Source organism: Ammodytes marinus (genome assembly GCF_949987685.1).
Source record: "Ammodytes marinus genome assembly, chromosome: 12".
NCBI lineage: Eukaryota > Metazoa > Chordata > Actinopteri > Uranoscopiformes > Ammodytidae > Ammodytes > Ammodytes marinus.
Window position 1 is genome coordinate 18,561,480 of NC_137216.1, and position 27,069 is coordinate 18,588,548.

The 27,069-nt window shown below is 42.0% G+C and overlaps 2 protein-coding genes across 4 annotated transcripts in view; both read right to left on the reverse strand.

Moving 5' to 3' along the window:
• LOC307259002 (dedicator of cytokinesis protein 9) overlaps positions 1 to 20,405 on the reverse strand; it is a 76,099-nt gene extending 55,694 nt beyond the window's left edge. For both annotated transcript variants that reach the window (XM_080038708.1, XM_080038707.1), the window contains exon 1: positions 19,999 to 20,405. In XM_080038708.1, coding sequence (XP_079894834.1) covers positions 19,999 to 20,115 — 117 coding nt within the window. In that variant the 5' untranslated portion in view covers positions 20,116 to 20,405. The remainder of the gene's footprint in view (positions 1 to 19,998) is intronic.
• An 879-nt stretch (positions 20,406 to 21,284) lies between these two features.
• The window catches only part of LOC307258243 (FERM, ARHGEF and pleckstrin domain-containing protein 1-like), a 52,192-nt gene continuing 46,407 nt past the window's right edge, over positions 21,285 to 27,069 (reverse strand). For both annotated transcript variants that reach the window (XM_080037725.1, XM_080037724.1), the window contains exons 22-27: positions 26,931 to 27,013; positions 26,141 to 26,253; positions 25,745 to 25,908; positions 23,779 to 23,886; positions 22,814 to 22,965; positions 21,285 to 22,495 (exon numbers count right to left, since the gene is read on the reverse strand). In XM_080037725.1, the coding sequence (XP_079893851.1) occupies positions 22,414 to 22,495; positions 22,814 to 22,965; positions 23,779 to 23,886; positions 25,745 to 25,908; positions 26,141 to 26,253; positions 26,931 to 27,013 (702 nt within the window). In that variant the 3' untranslated portion in view covers positions 21,285 to 22,413. The remainder of the gene's footprint in view (positions 22,496 to 22,813; positions 22,966 to 23,778; positions 23,887 to 25,744; positions 25,909 to 26,140; positions 26,254 to 26,930; positions 27,014 to 27,069) is intronic.

A 27,069-nucleotide genomic window follows, 5' to 3' on the forward strand; every position in this document is an offset into this window, starting at 1 on the left:
ACTTTAAGATTGTAAAAAACAAGATATTAAAGATATTACATCTAGCCCTGGACGTGCTTTTATAAACAATCTCCTGATATTTCAATGACAAAACACACACACACACACACACACACACACACACCTTGAGTATTCTCGGTGTTGCCTGTGCACGCGACTCTCTCCGACTCAGCGCACGCTCAGCCTCAGACGGCCCAAGGGGCTCCGCTGCTCCTTTACAGATGTAGCCACTACAGTTCCTCTCTAAGACGGTACGCAGCCCGTCTATCACAACTGTGCTGGTGGTGCAACCCATCCCTCCAGGTCCAAACAAACAGGCATCAAGTCAGGAGGAGAGCCTGCTAGTGACCCAGTTTCCTAGATCATCTCGTACTACTCCTCCCTGGTCCATGATCCTATGGTTCTGACCCCACAAAGTCCACAACTCCTGACCCGGGAGACATACACTTCAGTCCGGATCCAGAGAGGAGATCTGCCAAGGAGGAAGATGGCTGTAGTAGTCTAGGAGAATGAATGAATACGCACGCCAAGGGGAGTCTCACTGCTATTCCTAGCTGCCCCCAGTCTGTGCTGGTAGGAATACCTCAGTCAGCGAGACCAGATAGAGTGAGTAAAGTCGGTGAGAGAGAGAGAGAGAGAGAGAGAGAGAGAGAGAGAGAGAGAGAGAGAGCAGGGAACTAGGGATGGAGGGGGATGAAGGATGCTGTGAGAGCAAGGCTGCAGCTTCAACCAATACTGAGCTTCGGTTGCGACAAGAGCTTGTTGTACAGTATGTGTCTCATTCACTCAGTATCGCTCGCTCTCTCCTCTGATGTATTTTCAAATCCTCTCCTTTCTTAAATTTTTTTTTTGTGTTGTCACATTTGCATACTATGGATTGGACTACACATGACATGAATTAATCCCTTCCATTATTACTCCACAAAATGAGACTGGGCCAGATGAATAATTGTGGTGAAATAAGTGGGTTAGACTGAATGCAGTCTTATATCCAGAGGGAGAGTCTGATGATTCCATGGTCAGGCAAACAGCAATATGGCTGAATGCTTATTTAGTTCAGCTGAGAAACTGGGACGAATGGCAAAACAAGTGGATGATTCACTCTAAAAAGGGAGGTGTATTATAGGCATAAGTCAGCAGCATGTGGTACAATAATAAAATACTATATGAAATCTGATAGCACAACATGGGGACAACATAGGCGCAAAAAAATAAAATAAAATAGAATCATCAAAGAAGGGTATCACATAATTACTAAAAAAAGAAAAGTGAAAAAAAAAATCTGGTGGAAATGGAGCCTCAAAGAAATCTCTGTTTACAAAAAACACCAAGGACATGGGAGGATTTCAACCTTTTTTTGGCCAAGACATCAAATAGGGGAGTTATTTTTTGTCTATAAAAGATTAGCTGTGCTGCTTGATCACAAGCTGGCAGTTCTGCCAAGTACACAGATACATCGGGAGTGGAACGATAAAATGTGATCGTACACAGGCTTTTTGAAATGCCAGGGAATGATTCATTCAGCCTCTAGCGTGGCCTTTTAGATTAAAATGTCTCAGGACTGCCATCGCAAGACAAGCGATAAAACAGCTTTGAAATGCTTTGAAATGTCACTCATTCACAGTTTAACATTGCCCTGTATTACACACATACTGTACATCCAATCAAAACTGTGTTAAAACATTTGACAACCCCACACAGATAGGCGTGTGCCGTCTGTGGTTGCCCGTGTTTCACCCTCTGATTATGAGGAAAAGGGGGATGTCAAGGAAACAGGGCAGTGTTCATCGTGGTTTATTTATGTCCGTCTTTTTCCTTCCTGCAGCTGCAAGTCACACACTCAAAGACACGTTAAGATCTCAATGGGAATTGTCAAAAAACATCCTTCTTTTCCACAGTGGCACACACATGGTGTGTAGTCACTGAAATACAGCACGTCCCAGTGGCAGCAGATGTCTGGCACAGAAGCATGCTGCCATTTATCTATAAAAGTCTTCCTTTAAGGAATACACCTTAAGGAAAACTTTCCCCCCTTTCTTTAAACTACATTAAAAAAAGGTGCTGACAAACATGCACGATGCAGACACAGCCATTCAAACACATTAAGCCATGAACACACACACACGTGAACGTCTGGAGAAAGTGAAGTGCTCCCTTACATCATGATGGTGCACTAAGCCACAAAGCCGCCCGCCGCCTCTGTGTTAATATTTCAGTAGTGCTTGACACACTGAACTACATTCGAGTTTACGATGAGAAGAGCTGTACAGGAATGCAGCTGCAGACAGGGGATTCGGGTAAAAGAGAGAGAGAGAGAGAGAGAGAGAGATAGGGACAGAGGGAGAGAGGGAGAGAGAGAGGGAGACGAGACTTTGATTATGCGCATTGATCTCCTCTTTGGTTTATCCCTTTTCTCACACCTCGGATCCAGTCTCCCTCCATCCCCCCTGTCACTGCTAAGACGGATTTTAGGCTTACCATATAGAATAACAAGAAGCAATCCGGTGTAAAACTAGTAAAACTGCAAAGTCATAAATCCCCCTTTTTGAGTCTCTGTAGGCGAGAACTGACAGATTCTTAAACCATACATGCAGATTTTGCCAAAAGCCGGTGTGAGCTCAAATGAGCACATTACATAAAATTTGACTACAGACATAAACAAATCTATTTCCTATTAAAACAACTGTGTCTGCCCTAGAAAATATCCTTTCCTAAAATAGAAATTCATAACAAGCTGTCAATCATTGCTGCCGGTTATTAAACGGACAGTGACGCATGACTTCAAGTGGACACTGCTTGAAGTGTCACAGCTGGTGCGCATAAATGTTTTCACCTGAGGACACAGATTGGTCATTTACCTGTAAGGGCATGTCTGCAACAATGCAATAAGGCTCTGACATCACTGCTGGGAGGGTCTTTGTAAGGGAAAATCCCAAACCTTGAAAGCATGATGAGGGTCATTTGTGTTTTAAATGGCAAGTGTTCAGCACATTGTATCATCTTTGCTCGGTGAGTGAGTTTGTGTACTGTCTTCTGCAACAGTCTACCTTTCTGCTGATACATTATTTAGGAGGGGGACAGAGGATTGCTGAGTCATGAGATGCATCGTAGTTTCTTTTCTACTACTCTTGTGTCAAGCTACACCGTCCGCAACAAGTCTGCTCACAACAAATGCTGCTGGAAAAGTAGTAAAAGGAAAACATCCTTTACCTTCAGAAACAGTTTCACATCTCCACTTGACTTTGACACAAACACTGCCTCAGTTATATCAATACGTTATATACTGCCTGACATAGAACACATTCCGGTGCCCCCTGGCCCAGCTTGAGCACATCTATATTGTGTGTGTCTGCAGTTGACGAATGGAGTGGTACTGCAGCCTCAAGCAAGACACAGTTAGACTGTGTCAGCCATACTCAATCTTGAGTTAGAGCTCCAGGCCAGGCTACAGTGACAATGGTTGTGGTGGTTGTGGTGGTTGTGTGTGTGTGTGTGTGTGTGTGTGTGTGTGTGTGTGTGTGTGTGTGTGTTAAAGTGTGCTGAGGCAAAGCGTGGTGTGAACATCCTCTGTGAGACATGGTGGCTCTTCTGCACAGCTCGGCTAAAATGTGCTGCAGAGGAGATAAGAGTCTGTCTGAAACGCTGCTGGCTGTGAGGAGCTGCATGGATTACTGCTGCTGTTGTTGGTACAGCGTGGCTTCGCTCACTGCAGTGGGACACAGTTCCTGGCATGGTATCACTGATATGACATCCAATCTAAAATAGATTGACGTATGTCCCTTGAATAATCTTGAAAAGTCCTCATTGTGAATTTATGAGGACAAGATATGTCATTTCAAATCATATTGAGATATCTGAATAAATAATAAATCATTATTTATTTATTTATTTATTTATATATATATTTAAATGTTGTCTTCATATTATCTATCCATTTGGTTAAACTGTCCAAAAACCAATGATTCAGTTTACATTTTACTATTACATTTTCACCTTTCGTTATCGAAGAGTTGTAGTTTTGCATATACAGTATTTAGTCATGGTCAGCTATGGGTTATTTTTTCCACTATAAGACATAGCACCTCTAGTGACCACAAGCCAATAGGCAAAGGAGTCAGATTACATAACCCAATGTCAATATCACTTTCTCTTCATATGGACACTATCACTGGCCTGCCGTAACTCCCAAATAACACCACTTGTACTAATACAGCGATTTCAAGCTGTTAGCAGCAAGTGGTGGGTGGAGCTCCAAGTATCAACATCAAAGCCAGCACATGTGGACTGAGAAGGGGTCAAGTCGAGTTTCCCCTTTCACACTAAGGAGTGGACAAGCCTACACACAACAGAGACGGAAATGTCCCTGTGTGGCTCTGAGGAGTAGAGGAGGGGTTGGCATCTCATCTAAAGGAGCCTCTCTAGGAGGAAGGTCAAGTTCGCAGCTGGCCATGTTTCCATGCCCATGGTCTGCTCTGGGGGCTTCTGCAGGGAGAGGTGTGTGTGTGTGTGTGTGTGTGTGTGTGTGTGTGTGTGTGTGTTTTTGTCCAGAGATGTTGTCTGCAGAGTGGCAGACCACAGTGACATCAACTTCATATCCAGCCTTTCAGGGCAGTAAATCAGCCTGGCTCCCAGCTGGAGCTCTCCAGGGACTCTGAAAAGGAAGTGGCTGTTTCCTGCTGATGTGTGTGTGTAAACCCTGTCATAACAAAAGCTGCCTCGCTCGCTGCCCCATGTCCCTCAAGCTCAATCAAAACTCCTGCGCACACACTAAAGAGAGTTGTGTGGTTATGCCACGATGTGAGTAACGCTGACCTGCCCCAAAGTTCAACAACACAAATGGAAGAAGAAAAAAATTTATCGAAGGAGCACAGTGCCAAGACACCATTAACCCCTTGAGAGGTTTCTAAAAAAATGTAAGTGTGTTGCTTCCTGGAGTAAAAGGGGTTTTGGGGAAAGGTATGTGGGTACTGTCATACAGTACATGTGTGTGGGTTACAAAGATAGACCTGAAATTTCAATAAGCAAATGCTTCACATTTTAGATGCCGAGTTTACATTACAACCCAGAAATAGCCAGTCAACCAGGCAAGTTGACTCACATCATGGTCCGAATAATCCAGACCTTATTCATATCACAGCAGACATTTTTGACCAAGATGGCTCCATTCCAACACGTTTCCCCTTATACCTTCACCCTGAAACTGTGAAAAGAGTATTTTTTTATTAATTGCTTCAAGAACTTAGTAGGACTTTCTTCATATTACAAGCACACCGAAGCAACTTAATTCTCTCTCTGACCTGGAGCTGACACCAGGTCATCCTGTCCCTCTTAAAACAGAACAAACCAAATACACATCCTCTTCCTTTTACTTGGTATTTTGGGATGGTTTATTTATCCCAGGAGAAGAAAATGAACCATTTTCCTGAGGTGTACCGCTTCCTTTTCTTTGTAGTGTGCCCACAGAAAAAGCATATGTTTTACAATGGACACAGGCACAAAGTAAAAGTTTGAGCACACACACACACACACACACACACACACACACACACACACACACACACACACACACACACACACACACACACACACACACACACACACACACACACACACACACACACACACACACACACACACACACACACACACACACACACACACACACACACACACACACACACACACACACACACACACACACACACACACACACACACACACACACACACACACTTTCACTAATAGATGCTATATTGACCAAGGCCAGTGCCTGACCAAAGCATCCTCTGCAGCACCAGCAGAGATAGTCTGAATCAGGGCCTGCAGTCACCTTCTTCTTACCCGTGTAAACTAGGTTCACTATACACAAACCAGAGTAATCTTATAGAAACATACTTGCTTGCTCAAGCTAGCAGAGCATTACAAAACTAAAATTGCTAATTTAAAATACAATGTGGTTGTAGTTGACTTGAGTTTATGTTGGTTTCTCTTAATGGTCCTGCAAAGACCTTAAAGGTCCTTAAAGGTCTTTGCACACCGGACACGTAGGAAAGGGAATGAGAAGCTACTGCCAAGAGAACACCCACGGAGGAGCATTAACAGTAAAAACAATTACAGAAATAACTTAAATTCCTACCGCATTTCACCTAAAGGCCGAAAATAGCTGATCATATGCTGTTCACACACACACACACACGCTCACACACGCTCACACACACATACACACACTTGGTGGAGGTGAAAGTTGCAAATACAACAGTGTATGCTGCTACTGCCACCTACAGTTAGAGGATTACACTACACTGAAAAACAGAGCTATATGTTTTTTTTTTTACATTTCTTCTTATATAATAATAATTTGGACAATGTGTGACCAAACTTTTTACACACTGCAGATCACACGGAAAGTTCTAGGACAACATCGAAACAGAAAGCAACATATTCCTCACCTCACTGCACTCTTATTGACTATTGGTATAATGCAGCCATTGTTTGATACATGTGTCATTTACAGCAGCTCAATTGTGAAAACAATCATTCCCAACAGTAGAGTCACTGTACAGGGAGAAAAGGTGACTGTATGAAAAATGGACTGTGCTTTAAGAGAGATTTACAAGAAGCCTGCTGTCAGTATTTTTCACAGCTCTGACAACTCATTCAAATCATAGACACTGAGCTGCTTCCTCCCAAGGCCAACACAGGCTTTGTGATAACACTGTGACACATGGAGCAGGACTGAACTTGTTACTAGTTTTTATTGTTGCTTACTCAGTGCAAGGCAGGAAACCAGGAATCAAGTTTTCCACCAAGTGAAACAAATGTTACCTCGATGACAAGCTGTTATCACTCGCTGTGGTCTTTGATTGGGTCTACACAGCCCTTGACAGGTCAGTGGCCAGTGGCCAGGTGTGTGGAGGCAGTGCCGGTCGAGCTCTGACATGCAGCGTGAATCAGAGAGCTGAGAGATTCTGAAACAAGCCCACACTAGCCTGACGTGAGGCAATCGCAAGGTGAAACAGTTACTCTCTGTTAGTCCACTGCATTTCAACATTGTTTTACGGGTTATGAATAAATCACTCACTTAGAGCCCTCTGTGTGTCTCCTGTCCACACTTAGATACATCGTCTGTAATGAAACTTTTCCTGCAGGAACATGACTGATTAATATTACTATTACTGAGGTGAAACGTTTTGATTAAGGTGTAAAGGCAACCACAAAAATCTTTGTCAGTTAACTGACAAGTTCAACCTTTTACTGAAGAATAAATTAATGCTGATTTCCAGCATGTTCTTATCTGTACATTGGTAAGGAGGATAAAACAGATTCATGCATCAGGCTGTGCCACATAAGCCTGATATGGTAAAGAATATTTAGAGCCACAGACAGATTGTACGTTTGCCAAATCCATATCCATATACTGGTAATTGCAGGCTTCAGTTTACATAATAATTTACCCAGACGCCTGTTAATAATAGTCCTAATTAGTCATTGACAGCTAGATTACACTTTAAGTTCTGCGTCTAAATAAAAGGTAATCGGCAGTTAACCATTAATCCGGGTGTATTTTTGTCTGTATGGAGCAACTAATGGATATTATCCGCAAACAGTCTCCGGTAACAGATTAACTTAAATACCCTATAAATAAAGCCAGTTAGACTGGGCAGACAGAGTCGCAGCTTGTTAGCAGTTGCCAGACAGAAGCTTTATACTGTGTGTGTGCATAAAGTGAAATGTGTAGAGTATCTCTAAAAGTGTCAGGTGAGGGCAGAAAAAAGGAGAATAGTAGGAAGTTATGTCATGTCATGTAAGGCATTCTGGCAGGGAGGTGTACACACGGTCTGAGATGAAAAGGGAGGGCAGAGTAATCTTTATGGCCTCTAAACTCCAAACCAGCATGGGGCAGGATTTAATGTGAAAGTGAAGCCAAAAGACAAACAGGATGAGACATAGACATGGAGATTAATATAACAGACAATGTAGGTACGGTACGTTAAGCAAGGTGGAAAAAAGGCAAAAAGTAATGCAACTTTAACACATTAAGACAAGCTACACATTTTGTTTTCCTGGTTTTGTTGGTTACTTGAAAACACAGTGCAGTATGAAGACAAGGGATAATGGTGGGGGGAGGCAGGAGTTTGGGAACCTCTTAGGATCGGCTAATCTCAGTTGGCTCGTTGTTTGTAATCAGTGGGAATCCTCTTGAGCCATGGTTCACTGAGCGCTGCTGCTGACAATCAAGGGAAACAGGGGATGGAAGGAGGTGGTGAACGCATGTCCGCGCACCTGCACCACTTAAGTGGCCGTGGGTTTAACCATAATACTGCTCCATGTGGCTCTGCCATGGAGAGGACACAAACAGCTAAAACAAACTGATAACAAGAGGGAAAACACCTCATTGTGCAGATACACAAACGCGTTCTGTAATCCAAACTGCATAGGTAGTTGGATGATATGACGACACATACAGTATTGCAATATACACTGCAGGCATATGATATCACAATATGAAATGATATCCACAAAATAGACTCTGATAAATGTAATTCTAATCCCTGATATATTAGATTTAAACTAATTTGCATGTGCATACTTATTTGTCGGTCAAACAGCTTTAGTGACATTCTTACATCTCAATTGTCAAATAAATCATTATTATAAAAATACATGTAAGGTCAGCTGTGGGGTTATTTTTTATTGCCTCACACACGTGGGATTGGCTTTGAAATGCTTTGGAAAATCCAGGAATGGCACACCCCCTTTCTTCCTGTTATACCTACAATTTGTTGGCACTTCCTTAACAATCCAAGCTGTGCCCCCAACATCCCCCCCTCCAAGAAGCCCCCGCCCTTCCTGACAGAGGAAACACATGTTATAGGGATACATCCCTGTTATAGAACAGCTTGAGGGCAACAGTCAATGTTGAATTTGTTTAGTCTCATCATGGCCTGTCTTTGACTTGAATAAGCCACTTTTTCCCTCTATCATAGTCCCTTAATCCCTCATGCAGTAAAGACACAATGTGCAGCATAACTCTCTCATGACAATATCAAATCTCATTGTTTGCTGCTGATCCAGTCTCTGTTGTTGGCATTTTGTGAGATTTAAAGTCAGAAGTCAGAAGCCGGCTCATGACATACGTCCCGACCAAACGTTATGCAATTGGTTGGCCGATCCAGAGTGGCACTGGGCAGATCCAATAGTTTTAAATTTCAACAGACACCCGCCTCCAAGTGAGTGAACGTTTGTCATTGAGAGTGAAATAGTAAAGAAATAAGGTTGAAATAATTTAAAAATAAAACAACTTTATGACTTTATGACAACTTTTTAACGTCATATTTTGAGCAATGAACTTATCAAAGTTATCTCATCATATGTTTTGAGCTAATTGAACACACTGCTCCATGCATGTGGGGGGGATGGTGTCCAGTCCCTGGCTCTTTAAAGACTGAGACTGAGAGACGCTGAAAGGAGATTAAGTCAAGTCAGAGATACTGAGCTGTCCATATGCACAGCGGTGTGCACACTGAGAAACAGCGACGTTATACTGTAATAATGTGTGTAATGCTCAACACCACCGCACATCAGACAGAAAACATAACTCATGTCACTTCATTGTATGATTAAATGCAGGCCTTCGGGCTTACAGCCACACTGCTGCTGCTCCTCCATAAACACCACACGGCTGACTCTATTTATCCATCCAGGCATATTTGCACAGTCAGTCCAGACCTGCTTCCTAATGCTAAATCCCTGGAAAACAAACTGGGAGCAAACAAAAACAAAGCCCAGATGAGAGGTCTGTTTCTACTGTATGCAGAGGATTCGACAGAAAAACCAAACACCGATTACCACGGTAACATCATTTCCTATTGCATGAGACATCGATTTATGTTTTCAAGCTAAGTACAGTTTTTCCTCCCCATCATTTTTCTGGCTGTCGGCGAATATAACGGCAGACCAAGAGATCTTTTTAGAAATAAAGGCCACAAATCTCAGTGAATTTGTCCCTTTTAACAGAACTCGTTTGTTTGTTGTGGGGGCAGAGAGTGCACAATGGGCTTGTTTCATCTTTCAAAGAAAAGAAAAAGAAAAAAAGAGCTCAGTGCTTTATGTACATTTTTCATGAATGGTCAACAGCAACTCATTAGGAATACGATAGTACAGCAGTCACAAGGGACATTTGTATGCAAAATAAATTTTAACTTTTTGTTTCTTTATATACATTTTGCTTATAATTCTATACTTGAACTTGAATAGAGCATTTTAAATATGTTGTAAAAAGCACCTGTGTACTTGTCCCGCCACAGCAAATTTCATGCATTTTTCACCATCTCTGAAGTCTTATGTCTTATTATTATTCGTCTTTTCATTAAAATCAAAAGGTGAGATGCAAACCCCCCCTAGAGACCATCCAGTTCTCGACTCATATTTTTTCTGGTCTACAGAGTGAGGAATGTCAGCTATGCAGCCAGCCTGGTGAAAAGTCATTAGAGTTTATCCCCTCTGGCTGTGGCAGTGCAAAAAGAAAAAGCCATAAGAATGAGTGCTGAGAACGGCAGAGATTTTAGACTCTGTTTAATTAAGCTAACAGCATGCACTGTGGGAAAGAGGGAAACATCACAGGAGAGGGTTAACTTCCCATTGAGGGAGCCTCAGGACTTTTATCTATTTACCTACATAATGATGCATTTACCCGCCTCTGCTTCGGTGCCTTGGGTCAATTGAGATAACTTTCAGGGAAATCCCAAATGAGCGATAACATCGGCAGTAGTAGCAGCTTTCACTTTCATCTCTGCCTGTCTGATAGCATTCAGACAGGCAGCACGGTGCAGGAATTTTAAGTAGTTCCCCAAACACATCACAGCTGTCCTCCATCCTCAACACAGAACAAATAAATACTGTGTATACACATTCAATAATCACCTCTCCTTTGCCTCAAGTGATACTTGAATTATATATGTTAAAATGCACCAGTATTCTCCTTATGACAGATTCTTCATAAAAGGTTTTAGGTCTAAAATGTAATCAATACAGGAGACTAGTGTGTGTACTGGCTAATTGTATGCTAATCCACCCATTCTGTGGTACAGCACATCCGACAGTCACTGATCCCGGGTCTTATCCGAGTAGTGAATGTGAATGGAAGGTCAGTGATCACAACGAGGTCAGAGAGGCCAGGGGGAGAGATCTGGCGTTCAAAGCAGATTAACCTACAGAGAATGGGCTAAATCCTGGGAATCACGTCAGTAACACTGAAGAGTGAGGGAGGTAGATAATTAGCCATTTACTTATGTGTATATGCTTACTTACTATATATGTTATATATTTTTTTATTTAAGGGATCAACAACTAACTTAGTTTCATGCTAGCATTAGCTGAGAAGTCGATAGGAATGTCACCCCCCTTGCAGTTACTTGGTCATGAACCAAAATATTGATGCACTTAATAAAGAGTCAAAAGAGCACCAATGTAATGATAGTTCATGCCGAGGGGGGCATGAATGAACTATACCAAACTGGGTGGTAATAAATCCAATAGCTGTTGAGATATTTCACAATGATCAACCTCATGGTGACTCTAGAGCAAATATTAAGGCATCATCAAAATCAGTAGATAGCCCGTCCTTCTCTTGGAACCATTAACTGCAATCCAAAAATTCAATAGCAATGTATCTAATAGTTGTTGAGATATATCAGTCTGGACAAAAGGGCTGGCTGGCATAGCTAAAATATGCATATATCATCAATAGAAAGATCCATCAAGGTTACCACAGTTTTAAGGGTTGCAAGAACTGGCGTGTAGCATACATCAAAGAATTTAGTCAACCCCACACTTTTCAAGTAGAAGACTAAACCTCCACTCAGAAAGGAGGGCAAATCCTGTAATCGGCAGTGATACAAAAACTAGGAAAAATGTCATATATTGGGTAGAAAAATAATGACAAGGTTAAGAGTGCTTGCCTACAGCGGGGCCTTCAATCTCTTCTGTCGTGGTAACAGCCGTGTTCCCACAATTACAAGTTAATGGTCAGTTGCAGTTGAGGATGGAAGCAAAACATTACTTTATAGACAAAATCAAGGCGGCTCTGAGAGTAAATACACCTCACAAGAAACACACAGAGAAGGACTTAAAAAGGAAATGTGCAAGTCATTAGTCTGTTTCATCTAGACATTTCTCCATCAGCCAACACCTATGTGTTGTTCAGTCTCCAGTCAGGAGTGTTGTAGTGGTTTTCAGGGCTTAATCGGATGAGACTAATCTGTAGACGCGCCTGTACATGTGTGCAGAGCAACAATTTCCCCTTTGGAGTTTTTGGATTGACCAGTTAAGCCCATTGGCTAATATTCTGGCTGGCCTCTCGCAAAAATAATGATCCAGTGGAGAGTGGTAGAGCAGTATCCACCAACAATTGATATATTCCTCTCATTCACTTGATCATGTGTGGGCTGGGCCATGTGAAGACCTGTTTGTAATGTTGGCGCAATTCAATTGACTGTTAGCAGCTTGGGGCTAATTGGGGACCGTGCCATGCAGGCTTGCAAGCACACAACTCAGGTGATTCAAAATGTGACAAAGTGCTAGCGAGAAAAGCCATAATGGTGAAATGGGTCGGTGAGGACCCTCCCTCTGTTTCCACATGGAAATCTCTCATCTTGGATGTTGTGACCCTGGAAAGACTCAGACACTACATTAATGGAAAGACTCAGCTTTTTCTGCAAAAATGGAGGAAACCACTGGAACTTTTGGGACTGGACTATATTTTGAATTTGAATAGATAGAAGTAATGTTTTATAATGATCACAAATGTGTTATGGATACAATGGAAATGGCTTTGTCACATATTGTACTTGTACTGCTGTCACTGTTAAAACAAGTATCAAAAACATATCTCGCTTAACTATTAATATCATCTTTAATATTTTACTATATGGACCGGTCTGGTAGCAATGTTGTATGTTTATTGTTGTTTATTGTGTTGTTTGTACATTTGTCTTAAAAAAAGAAAAATGTAATAAACAGAGCTTTAAAAAAAAAAAAAAAAAAAATGTGACAAAGTGTGACTGGATTTCAAAGGTTGCTCTCAAAATCAGATATTTGTAAGCAGATGGCAGAACGCCAGTTCAGGTTTTGCATTTGACATAACCAACTCAACCAGTACTATCAACAAGAGTAAAAGGGCTTTCACACAGCAATTATCTCCCCCAGGCATCTGCATGAAACACAGTGATGCACACTGCCCATTTTCTGCAACATTAAGCAGCCCAAAGTTCAACAAGATTCAACTTTGACCCCAGATGCAAGGATTGGCAGAAACTATGCAAGGTTAGAAAATCAACGTTGTAATTGATTATACAGTACATTCGACATGCACCACACCGAGCTGCTTTAGAGAATAGCAACATTAACTTAACACACATAGGTAGTCTATACAAATGACTTCAAATGGACAGCTTCTTCACACTTCCCAGTTCATGACGTCATTTTCAAAGAGTGCAGATATTCAGCAGTTTTTCGTATATTTCCTGTTTTGAATGTTGCGAAGTGCTGATTGGCACAAAACACATAATGCAGGTGTGGCAGATGGGTAATTAGTTTGGCAGGTATTGCAAAAACTGAATCCTGATGCAAGGTTTAGGGATCAGCAACATTATTCAGACAACAATTCATCCTAAGGGGAACATAAATCACCTTAATTGCAATCCTCCCAAAGAGATCTTGAGATGTTTCACTCTGCAGACTCTACAAAATACCAAAGATATGTTTTGCATTCTTTTTTGCAACACGTCAAAGCTGCAATGTATGTTCCAACTCTAGATTTTTTATAAGATAATAAATGAGGATGCCAGATGATGTTATCAGTTTACAGAGGAAGGCAAACTAGATTAACCAGAATTGGCGGAGGAAAAAGAAGGCAAAAGGAACTGTGATTCAGTGCATCCTCCACAGGCACACTTACTGTATGTGTGTGCACTACCGGCTCAAAAATAGCCTTAATGGCCTCGAGGATGGGAGGCAAAGCAATACTCTGTTTGATTGCTAAGTTGTTGATAATATGCTGCAGACATGGCTCCATGGGCAGGATTTATGCCTCTACCGTGAGACGTGAGAGGAAGATTGTTTCGGATTAACCTGCTGTAAATGTATGAAGGAGGGATTTAGACTATGGCAAAGCAGTGTGGAGTCTCTCCCATAACAGCGACCACCCAGCAGCTCTATTCTTCCACGCCGTTATCCATTCGGATGGAAACGAGAAACTAAACAAACTGTCAGGAGGCGCAGAGGTATAGCGTTCCAGCCTTCAAAACAAACGTCACCTCCGCAACAAGCCTGGACTTGACTGGAAAGAGCTTTAAATAAAGAAACATCATTGCCTTATGAATTATGATTGCTGGAGAACTAGTGGATGACAGGAATGTGTATGTTCTGAGTAGCAGGAGAGTGTTAAACAAGAAGAAAGAGTGCCATGCACTTGCTAACAGGAAAGGCACCCACTAGCCAGGCTCTTAAAGCAGACTGACTCTCTGTTATGGTAACCTCCTCTGTGTTTCAAAACAGCTCTGCTCTATCAGGCAGAACACTCAGACAGTAGTGGGCGGTTTAACAGGGGAGCCCTGCCCTAAGCTTTTCTGCTCGGTCCAAATGCAGCCAGCCACAGGAAACCTGCTCTATCGAGGAAAGAACAGGCCTGGGCTCTCCCACAAGAAGATGAAGGACAGGAAGTCATGGGCACTTCCTGTTCAGGCGGCAAGATGGAAAGGTTTTTTTTGGAGCTGTAAAGGTTTTTTTTTTACTCTGTTTTGAGAAAGAAAAAAAATCAAATGTCCTTCATCTATACAGCATACACAAGCGTAGCTGCGTCTGTGTAATGGAAATGTCAATAGAAAAATTACGTAACAACCATGAAATCGACACATAGGCATGGATAGCCTAGAGCGAAACCACTGTGAACCAAAAATCAGTGGATTGCAGATTACACAGTACACTGATTCTCAATGGGAGAAAGGTAGTGAAATGCTTCACCATTTCTCCCAAAGAGCCGCCAAATGGTCAAATAAACATACGATGTGTGACCGCAACCCAAGTCTAGGGATTCTGTCTGGGCTCAAAATTCATATCCAACACTTATTTTGACAAGTGGATTAAATTACAATTGTAAAAGCAGCGTTTGATTATCAGCTGTTCCAAAGAGATAAGCCAAGTTCAAATCATGTCCATGATATTAAATCAGTTTTCATTTGCTCTGGAGCAAACTCTGTCTGTCTGGCTGTTGGATCATTTGAGTTGGCATTCCCACTGCGGTGTTTAGTGATGTGGACTAACCAGGGTCGGTCTGGGCTGGATGAAGGAAATCCTTTCAGTTTTTTTTTTTCGCATGGTGGTCTATATTAGCTCGACCTTCAAGCGGTATGTCGAGGAATTCTCCCAAGCCTCCCACACCAACTGCGAGAGCCCCGAGTGGCAAATCTGGTTTAGATTATAACCACAACTGCCGAAAGCCATGCCCAAAAAACCCTTGCAGACACATTTTATAGTGAGTCTGATGGGTGTGTTTCAGTTCTCACCATTCCTTGAAGCCTCCGTGATACAAGCCATGCTCGGCTCTCTATATCTGGGAGTTGTGGCGTTTAAATATTTCCATTCCAGTTACTGTAAGCTGCCTTCATCACTTCAGAGAGTAGGCTTAAACGTTTAGAGACAATAGTGCACGAGTAGTAAACTACATCAACAGCTGACAGGTGGGAAAGCAGCACTGGACCCTGTTTGAGTTTCCTTCTCGTGTCATGTGTCTTCAGATGTCAAGAAGAAAACTGTGGCCAAGCTCCCCCCATCCACCTGTCAGCTGTTATACACCTGACCTGACAGCATAACCGGACACAATTCAATGACTCTACAAAATGCAGCCTCCCAAAACCACCATGAGGTTGAATCAACACCTCTCTAAAAACATAAACCGAACATAACGACCTTTATGGAGGTTGGATATATTACAGGACTGTGGTAGTAGACCGCATTAGTTTTAGCAGGGTGTGCCTAATAAACTGACAACTGAGTGTGTCTGGCTGGCTATTGAGGAACATTTATTTCGGGGGGCAACATTCGCCAACCGATGGAATGTGTGAAACGAGGGCTGGTGGCTGTTATGTAACATCATCATGAGTTTCTGAACTGTGAGACAGTGCAGGGGCTCCATGGATTTGTATACATACGGGAGACAGATGGAGAGTTTGATATGTGTTTTGTGGAATTCCTGTAACAAATGGTATCAAAAGTTTTGGGCTTGTATAAACCACAGCACAAAAGAGAATTAGTCTCTTTAGTGGCTGCATTGGTTACTAGAGCAGCCTCATGTAATATTGATACATTGAGAGAACTCATCTGCTCTCCCGTCTCCAAACCCCCCCTGAGTTTGTTCTTCTAGAGTACCATTAAGCATCAAGGTAACAAAGGCAGCGTAATAGCAACCTTTTTAGCCTGCCACCATCAGGCCGTATAGTGAGTGACAGAGAGACAGAGTGAGGTCAAGCTACTTAGACAGCCCATGCAATGCTGTGTCTGGATCGGTCCAGCAGGATATGCGACAGCCACCAGCCTCCAATGCTCCAATAACACAAGACACAGCAGTGACTAACAAAACTGGCTTCAGTACTTCGAATGATCAAAGAAGGAACATGCTCTGTCAAAACTGGAAATAAAGAATTAAAAAAAGTCCCTCACACACTCTAAATGACACAGAATACACACCCATCTCAGGATATCATGGGATTCCTGCATCTTTACAAATATGCAGAGGTGTGCAGGCATGGCCGATTAGATCAAGAGTGCTGACAGGCGCAGACAAAGTAGGGAGTTTTGTATTACCTCGTGAAGCTGGAGGGGAAGCCACAGCATTCTACATGTTCTATGCATGAAAGAAGTGGCTCCTTACTGGCAATATTTGACTAGAGAGAAATACACAGGCTATAGAATATAACTCTAGGAAGAAACTGGGACAGGTAAGAATAAGGCAAAGAGATTCTTCTAAGCAAATGGTAACGAGACCATTGTATCCATTGAGGGAGGATGAACAAACTTTGCTTGTTAATGTAGATGTTTGATTGGGAAAAACCACAAGACAGGAAATGCTGTCCACCACCTGCCAAACAGATTAGAAAGTGTCTTAAGCTTTCCGACTAGCAAAAAGACCCTTTAGTAGGAGCAGCAAAGGGGACTCTTGCCACAACGTGTAATTCCTAGCAACGAGGCTAGGCAGCAACATGTGTGTTCTGTTTATGGTTGTCCATGTTGTCATCAATTTGGTGTTCTGTTTTTTTTTTTTTTTTTGCAGCACGTGAGAAACGTCCACTTTCCCTTCTGGTTGCCTAGTGAGTCAGCTGTGCGTGTACTGGCCACGGGCGGCTAATGGCATCACTCCTCCATAATGACACCCATCTGGTGTACTGCACCACGGGGTCAGGCACATCGCAGGAACACTGAGTATCGGAGTACATCACCATTAGGTGGCAGGCAGTTAGGACTATTGATTACAATGACACAATCCCCCCCCCCCCCCAAGCCACTTCATATGCTGTACACACTAACTAAACATTTCCAACGGCCATTGATTTGTTGTTACACACCCATCAGACAATATTTTTAAATGATATTTACATGATGTTGAGTGCCTCCAATTGTGAAAAAAATAACTCTTTACACACTCAACAAATTCAGTTTTAATTCTGCATTAAACAAATTTGAAAAAGGCAGTATATCCAGTGTGGTTTCGAAGTGCAACGCCAACACTACAAATTCAAAGCTGATGACAGCCATCATGGAGCTAATCGTGTTCTCAACATGCCTCAAGTGTTGGGAAACAGAGGGATGGCTCAGCTGAGGGCACTGGCCTATTACAAGTCTCTCTCCTCCCAACTGCAACAATAAACAAAAGAGGCTCTGGCCAGTGTGTGCCTTCAACAAAATACACAAACTGTTGTGTTCGGAGAGGAAGAGAACGACATGGTGCACTTGACTCTAAAAGTGTTGCGAAATTGCTATCTGACCAGTAGGTCTGTATGTAACAACCTAACTAAGAAATGCGATCCTGGGCGTTCAACAGGACAGAAACATTTGTGTTTCAGGCCGAGACAAGAATCAGAATGGGTGACAACAGCCACAATCCCCTCTTTATGTTCTTGGAACAGATCCCTCTATTCCTGCAGCGGTATTTACATGTTTCATGGAGGAATTAATTTGAAGCCGCGTGGACAGTCGCCTTGTGTAAAGTCACATTCTTATCCCACTGAGAAGCTTAGGCAAACACTTGAGCTCAACCACACAATACATACGTTGACTTCTACAGATTACATATTAAGCGACAAAGCCAGGAGTGGCATGGGCCTATGAAATCTTTTGTGCCCCTTTACCTCAGTTACAAAGTGATAGCTAGTTGGCTTAATAATACCATAGGAAGGACTACTAAACAAGCCAACAAGACTCAGGGTTCCTGGACCAGAATCTCTGTGTGAAGTGAGTGTCTGACTTGCACCATTTCTTGTAAGAAAGCCCGTCAAACAACCACCACACCAATGCATTTGTGCAACCACAAATAGATGCAAAATGGCTACAAAGAGAAATGAACCCATTCTTTAAACTTTTGCCCCCGTCTCTAGTACCCACTCCATTTTTCAAAAGTTTCTAAACCCGCCCCTGCACATTTTTAGGCCATAGGTTTATCAATGAACTGCTGGATTGCCTCCTGATATACTACCACAAAAACAAAAGTCCCACGCAGAATTTCTACAAGTTAGTTCATTCCCCCCCCCCCTTAAAAACATGTTGATTTCCCAACTTGTATCCATTCCTGCTCTCCTCCCTCAGGCGTCTCTGGCAGTGCACCAGAGTGAGAATGAATAAATAATACCAAGGTGTGGTTGGAGGTCTGGGATCCTGACTCAGGATTCCATTTCCCTGACAGAGAGCCCTGGACGGTGTCTGTTTCCCGTCTCCTAGCAACTTCTTCCAGGAAAGCTGGAAGGATCAGGACGGAGCATCAAACACCCGGAGCACTCGCTTGGATCTCTTTCATACAGTCTATGGTATGGATGCAACAAAAGAGAGGCAGACTCCTTTCTCCTCCACCAAGATATGTGGAAAACTGACACCGAGGAGGTATAGGCTAATACCCTGCAGCTCTTCGTCACCCAGATGTTCCAAAGCAAATGATCCAATTCAACATGATGTCACACTGTCATTGGACACTGTAGCATGACATTGAAGCCACATGCTTTCCCTTTCGAGGTGGTACTATGTCATCTCAGTGTAGTAGTGCATCCCTATGAAAGTGATGCTCTTTTTGACACACAAAGCACCAAGTACCTCCATCAAACTCAAGACAATAAAGACACTTCAACTAAATGTAACAAACACAACCTCATTCATTCTCTCCAGTTCACTCTCTCCTCTCTTTTTCTAACATGTAGGCCAGCTTCATAATACCACCTGTAGTTTTTCACTCTGAGAGCCATAATGTGCTGATCCAAAGTCAGCTGGGTGGGGAGGAAAGAGACGAATTTGAAGAACTTTGTGCATGGCAATTAATCTCTGCCCACAAGGTATTACATGCTCTGTATTAAAGCAAAAGTAAACTTCATTTTGGGCCATATATTATGCAAAAGTCCACCCATTTCTTTTTTTTATTGCAAAATCAAAATCCCTCCCTTCTTTCCTTGATCCATCTCTCCACCGTCACAGACACACGCCCTCATTCATTCACTCCAAATCACTCTCTTTCACACAAGAAGCCAGGGTCACACACACTCATAATATGACACATGTCATTTTTTTTACCCAGAAAGCCCACGTGTGCTCCCACCCAGCTGATCTACAGTATGCAAAGTTTTCGGTTGAAAATGTGCGTTAAAGAAGGCAATTCCAAGCTCTTTACAGTCACTGACATTGGAAGAGGTGGTGATAAATAGGAAAACAAGAAGGAGGAGTAGGGGAGTTTAGATGTGTACTTACAATGAGCACGGACGTCCTCACCACCTCAGAGACACTTTGCCTGAGTTCAGCCGCCGTGCCAGGTTTCCCCAGACCCCGCGTAAATTTCCTGGTCTCCGGTTGCCCTGGAGTAGCCATAGTTGCCCACCGATTTGCATCAATGACCGTGCGACCCAGTGGTTGTTTCGGCAAAGTTTAGAGGAAAATCATCCCCCGGTTCATCCGTTTCTCCGATGATCCCTACTAGCGCGCACCACGAGTTAGAAGCTGAATCATGATGTGGTGTGGCTGTCGATGCACTCACACCTCTTGCATACTTTTCGCCCACAAAAAGTTAACGTGTGTTGCATTATTCCGGTGCTCTGTCTGCTTCCATCGGTTCGACTGTTGTCATAATAATAACAGTATCCTCACGAGAAGGGTTTCATTGGCCCGTCCCGCGCCAGACAGGAGGTGTATAATCTGGTTGCCTACTCGGCGCACTCCGCCCCTTACAGGTTTAAAGGCCAGCCCACTCCTGGCTGTGTGTGCGAGAGCGGCTGGGCCTGGACTTTGGACAACAGGCATTTACAGTATGAATGACAGAATCCACCACACTAATCACAAAACTGAAGAACAGGTTACTAGGCTGTTTCTAGCTTTGTCTCTTCTGGTTGGCTATCCGAATAAACATACCCGTTTTTTTCTCACAGTACTATAGATCACATATCCACATACCAATCATATACAAAGTGAGTTGTTATTTTAAGTTTTAAAAGTTATCCTGCTAGTTCACTGACATTGCATTATCAATTTTTACCACTAAAGATCATTCCCCTCATGTTAAGTCAAAGCTGTTATCTTTAGGACCAAAATTCAATGTTGTTGTTTCATACACATGTTTATACCACTCTACTTCTTTGTCAACAAATTCTGACTAATTCTCACATAAATATTTATTCCAGCGAAATCTGAATTTGACTTTCAGAATTAAAAAACTAATTAGATTTGATGGTTACATGCTTTTCTTTCAAGTACAGTCAAGCTACATATGGATGAGCTGATGTTATATCATTGTGTTTGCGTGCTGGTAAACACACTCGTTTCCTGTTGTCAAAAATAACTTTAGATGCAGAGCAAAGCAAGACTTTGTTATGTTGCTTTCAATTGCTCCTATTAGGCTACTAAAGAATAATAAATAGACACTGTGGCTTGGCTGAAGCCAACAACTTGATCTATGATGCCATCTGTAGGTCAAATCTGTGAATGCACACAGAACCCCCCACCCATCACTCAACAAAACACAAGTCACGCAGATCCAAGTTTGAATAAGTTTTTAATTTTTTTTTAATTTATTGCTTTCATTTCCAAAGAGCTCTCTGTTGTCTAGAAAAAACACTGCAATCCTAATCAGAATTGAGGTTTTTCCCACTTCATTTGCTTCACTGCGAAACCCTGTCAAATGCATATTTCCATTCATTTAGACCCATAAAAAGATCTGGTATCTGTATACAAGAGGCAGCCTATCAGTGAGGGCAGCGGCGCTTGGAACTGAAAGTTTCTGTTTCTGTTTTCACACGTAATCTTTTAAAGCTTTCAATGACACTCACTTTCATAATACAGTGATTATGAACAAGTCTCACGTTCTCTCATACAGCTGGAGTGGAACTTTAGTTCATTAAAAACAAAACAAACGGTCTGAGACATATTCATACAACAAAGACCAGCAAATAGAAGATTTACTTTGACTTGAAATGGCATTAATCTGTAATGGCAGCTTCCCCTGGCCACATTGTGATCAACCCTTATGGGTTATGTTAAAAATACCACAAAATATTTGAATATTTTCATCACCTTTTTTCTTTCTTTCCAAGAAACAAGAACGTATATTGTGCTGGGCCAGGTGTGAACCGAGCAGTGACCGTTAAAGGGTGTTTTACATGATTTAAAATGTCATGATATACAATACATGAGACGCTCCTCATCTCCCTTTGTAACAAAATAGCATTAAAAAGTCCAGGACATTGATAGAAACCAGTTTGGCACTGAAGTTACAGGACATTTTCTTCAAAGCAGCAGTTTAAGAAAATGAAAAAGGCGGACCAAAACGTTATGACAATGCAGTCCTACGTAGTTTTAACCGCCTTACGAATAAATGTGAAATATCTATTACCAATACAGATCCTGCTTCAAAAAGAACAAATGACAAAATGTAAAACGGGAAAGATAGGAAGTGGTTCAGACCATTAGAAAAACAGTATAAAATGACATCCTTTAAAAAGAGGTTTCAGAGTTGAGAGTAAAAATGCCAAAAAATGCAGTCTCTGATGCAGTCTAAACCAGCGGACGTGTCACCATTAAAGCATTTAAAAAGCACCAAATGTGCATGGACACAATGTACAAATGTCCCAGAAATGTGTAGAAAAACAAAAGCAGATAGTGTGGAGGATCGCCATCTCAGTGACGATGGGACTCTTTGCTGTTTGGGACACGAGCGCCACTGGAGGGAATGGTGGCGCTGCGGATCACCTCCATCCACCTGTGTGGCAGAGAAAACAGCTTTTTATCAAAGGTATTTTTTTTAATCAAATGACAGAATTGCAAAAATAATGACTGTACAATGGAATATATGTACATATTTTTCCCCTTTTTACCAGAACATCGCACCCATACCCCACCTTCCAACCCAATTACAAACACACCTTTATTAAGAAATGACTACAAGAGATGGTTTGAATCACAGTCTAAATTATAAGGTTAGAAAGGTTTATCAAATCTCTCACATCCAGGACACAACAAGAACTTTAAAAACAATTTTTTTTGACAAACATAAATCTGGACAATTAGGATCTGTTACCTCTCAAATGTGTATTCGCTCTCCGATCGGAAATAGTAGACGTGGGACTTGTAATGCAGTTTGAAGACATAGTCCTTGTGGATGTTCTCAGACTCGTTGGGGACGGTGACTGAGTAACCTAGCAGAGGAAGGCTGGCCAGTGGATAATCATCCTGAGGAGGAAAATGATAGGTATATATAGTTATAACAAGACATTTGATTTGGTCTGTAAATAGTTGAAACAAATTAGGTTTCAATTTATTTAGGTTAATAACTGGAGCTGTCAGGTACATATCAGCACTGTATTTGTAGTGGAGTAGAAGTATACACTTAAAGTTGTACTTCAGTAAAATGACATGCTTCCAAACCACTGAACATAAAATTAAAATGTTCTACAGACTGAAAAGGTGCACGCTGATGTTACAGCATAGCAAACGGACACTTCCCTCCATTTTCTCATCCATACCAACATGTCACTCTGTTCGTACCTTGTTTATTCTAAAGTTATAAATGAACCCCTTTAACAAAAGATACAGATTTCTCACGAGTCCTTCCAAATAGTGTTTTCTTATCACACGTCTCTGAATTTAATAAACAGTTGAGTCACTGGTTCCTGAGAAATAGCTCTGTTTACAACTCTTATGACGGTCTTTTTCAAGTGTGAAAATGGTTTCTTTATTGAAAACGTGTCGGTTTGTTTGGTTTAAAAACTATCTTGTTTTTGAAAATATAAATCTCACATTATCTATATTACAGTATAAAGACTGCCATCAGAAATAAAACATGAGATGAAAAACTGCCTGGGAAAGCCTGTAAACCTCTATTATGGCACCAAGATTTGACATTCTACATGGAGATGTTCAAAACCCCAGAGAGGAGGGTAAATAATTTGACAGGCGTAACGGCCGGGGAGGAGTGAGAAATGTGGGAGGGGCAGCGACGTGTTCACTGGTACAAGCGGTGCTGAGAGCGACAATGTTCATCACCTGGTGAGACTTGTAGAAAAACAGGCTGAAGTTGGTGAAGACCACCCAGAGCTTCTGCCAGCCGTTGCTGTTCTTGAACTTCCGCAGTAAGTTTCCAGACAGTTGATTCTACCGAGACAATAAAAACAACAAGTTGGAAATCTAAAATTCTATACATTAAGACACATTTTAAAAGATCACTTGTAGCCAATTATAGTGCTAAGATGTTTGACTTAACATGTGGAGGAAGTATTTTCCGATACCAAATAAGGATAAGTCTGGCAATATAGTATATTTTCCCAATTTTTAACACACAAGAATGAAAGCAAAGACCAAAACCAACACTAAACTGAAGTACTGTTTGTGTATCCAAGGCCTCATATAGCTTATTAGTTCTGTACTATATACCCCTACTGTTGTTAACAGTATAAAACACATTGAGGCACACAGTCACATCTGCTGAATGATCTATAAATCTGCAAGTAAAAAAAATAGTTGTTTGCAATAACAGGAATATAGAATATGGCCAGCCTTATCCGTTGAACCTCTGTACTAATTTTAAATCAAATGCCTTTGTTATTTATTGTATGTATATTCCTGATATAAAACTGTTTAAATGGACCGTAATAAATAATGACTATATTTCTACTATATGAGCCACTATACCATTGTTTTTCTACAAAAGGCACTTTTCTTTCTATGGTGCAGTTGAGGTCAACACATACACAGGGCCTCTCTCCTGTCTGCTTGGCTCCTTTACCTCTAGACTCCTGCAGGATTCACTAAAGGACAGGCTCTGAACACGGTACCAGCAGATAACAGACAGAGGCACTGGTCCCTGGCCACTGGGGGGCCCCACCATGGGGGCCACATTCTCACTGACTGGACTAGGGTCCTCTATCACTGAGGAACACACAGACGCATGGGGAAAAGAGAGAGAGAGAAAAAACAGACAGGGAGGGAAGGACAGAAACACAGAAACTGAGTAGGTGAAACACAAGCATGCAGTGGCAGAGGGGTAGACAACAGCTGGTGTGTGTGTGTGTCCGGGCAAAGCTGTGAAGAGGACGTTGTTACAACTACAGAGGAGAGCAGAACTAGATCAGGGCACGGCCAGGTTGTAGAGAGGCTACATCCCACCAAAAACAGGATCCCTTCTGTTAGTGTGAGACAAGGACATTCAGCTCATCTACGTACTGCTCCCTCTCTCTCTTTATAGAAGACATTTAGAGATTAAAAGTGCCAGGGAAAAAGGGAAAAAGGACAGAACCACAGAGGAAAGCCACAGTTTGGAGTTAAAATAGGGACGTCACGCAGGCTTCTGTTCAGCCAAAAGAGGGAAGGAACAGTATCCTCACTGAGGCTGCAAATAGAGCAAATAAAAGTTTTTTTATCAGTGTGGAATTATGTGGATTTTCAAAAAGGTACCATGTGAAGTTTTTTGTACATAAATAGCGCTGTTTTTACAAGTGGGTCCCTGTTGTGACCATGCATTCCCTTGATGATGCGCAAAAATAAGAATACGATGTGAGTGAGTTACTGATCATATACAATTTTTTTTGTCACAGAAAAATATCACATTTGCATTATGAATAATGATAATTGAATATACACAAATAAATGCATTTTTTTTCTATTTTTAGTTCACTTATTTGGCTTGATTTAATTCAATCAAATTATTTGATTTACTTTCTTTTTTAACAATATGATCATAAGTATTTTGAGATTTTGTTTTGAAAATAAATAATGAAAAGTATGAGCCTCAATAAAACTTCAGTTAATTAGCTCACAACAACAAAATCTATGTTGCTTAAGCATTGTGAAGAGATTGTTGAGGTGATTTAATGCAGCCCAGCAGGATACTGTTCCCACGGAGAGATCATCAAAGTGAATTAAGAAACAGCACACAGTCGGACACACAGAGAGAGAAAACACAGTGAGGCAGGAGGAGTGGGAGAGGCAGTGCTGAGGTTTGGGCTGCTGGTACCTCCAGAACTATGCTAAAGTCCACCATGGACACACTGGTGTTCCTGTGCCAGCACACGTGCACCATGGTGTTACCACGGTGAGGGGCGGGCCTCTCCAGCGAGCTGTGTGACGCCATTATGTCGTCCTCAGACTCCGGCTCTGCAGAGGAGTCCTCGGTGCATTCTGGGAAAGTCAGGAGGTTGTTACTGCTAGACAATAAGCAGGGTGGTGAGGGGGAGAAGGGCGCTCAAACACAGACAATGTCAGATCATTCATACATTTAAACGTGGTCTTTGTGTATCATGGATTTCGGTGAGGTGGTGTTTTAAATCTGAGTTACCGTATGTTCACTTTTTTGGGGGACATATTCAATTATGCATGTTATACTCAACTGTATGTTTATGTAGAAACTTACTGTTGTCTGTGAGAGCGCTGGTCAAAAGGTCAGATGAATGCCCGTTGCTGGTTTCTGCCACTTCTATCGCTGCCTTTATGTCCTCCATCCACTTCTCCATCTCTGTTCGTGAACTGGAGTGAAAAACAACAAAACACACACACACGCACGCAGACACACACACACACACACACACACACACACACACACACACACACAGACACACACACACACACACACACACACACACACACACACAGATAAAGTATCTCAGCACGTCCCATCATTAGTCACAGCAGGATAGGCCCGGTGGTTAGAAACACTTCAGTTAACAAGAATGTCACATGTTGGATCCATGTTTGTCCTGCCAAATTTTCCTTAAAGGGAAACTTACAAACCATCTGCTCAGAGGGGGAAACTCGATAGGCAAAATGTTACTTTTAGGCAATAAAGTGTTTATCTCTGAAGTGAAGAAAGTGGCATTGTTTATGATTTGCTCATTAAGCATAATAACTGTGAGCTTAAGGGAATAATTAAAATCGACCTAGATGTGAATATTAACTTTTTTTCCCCCAGCCTGTTTACAGTTTCTTTCAATGAGTAAAGGCCTATAATGTATATGTCTTTTTCTAGTTTGTCATCTTGTGAGACCTCAACATCCCTCTGAAGAGGGTTTACGTAACAATTCTTAAAAGTCTCCCCACCAAAATCCTGACACTCCTTAAGCAAGACGCGCACACATAACCATTCTGGGTTAGTACAAGGTGCAGGCACAAGGTGGCTATGTGTTGCTGACAACCGCCGCTCTTACTTTGCTGCCACTACCACCGACTGCTTCTGTCCGACCAATGTAAAGGCATGTGGCACGCCCCACTCATCTTCACTCTCTCTGATCTGGAAGAAGAACACAGAGACACAGAAAAAACATTAGAGAGCGGTGGTATCTAGGA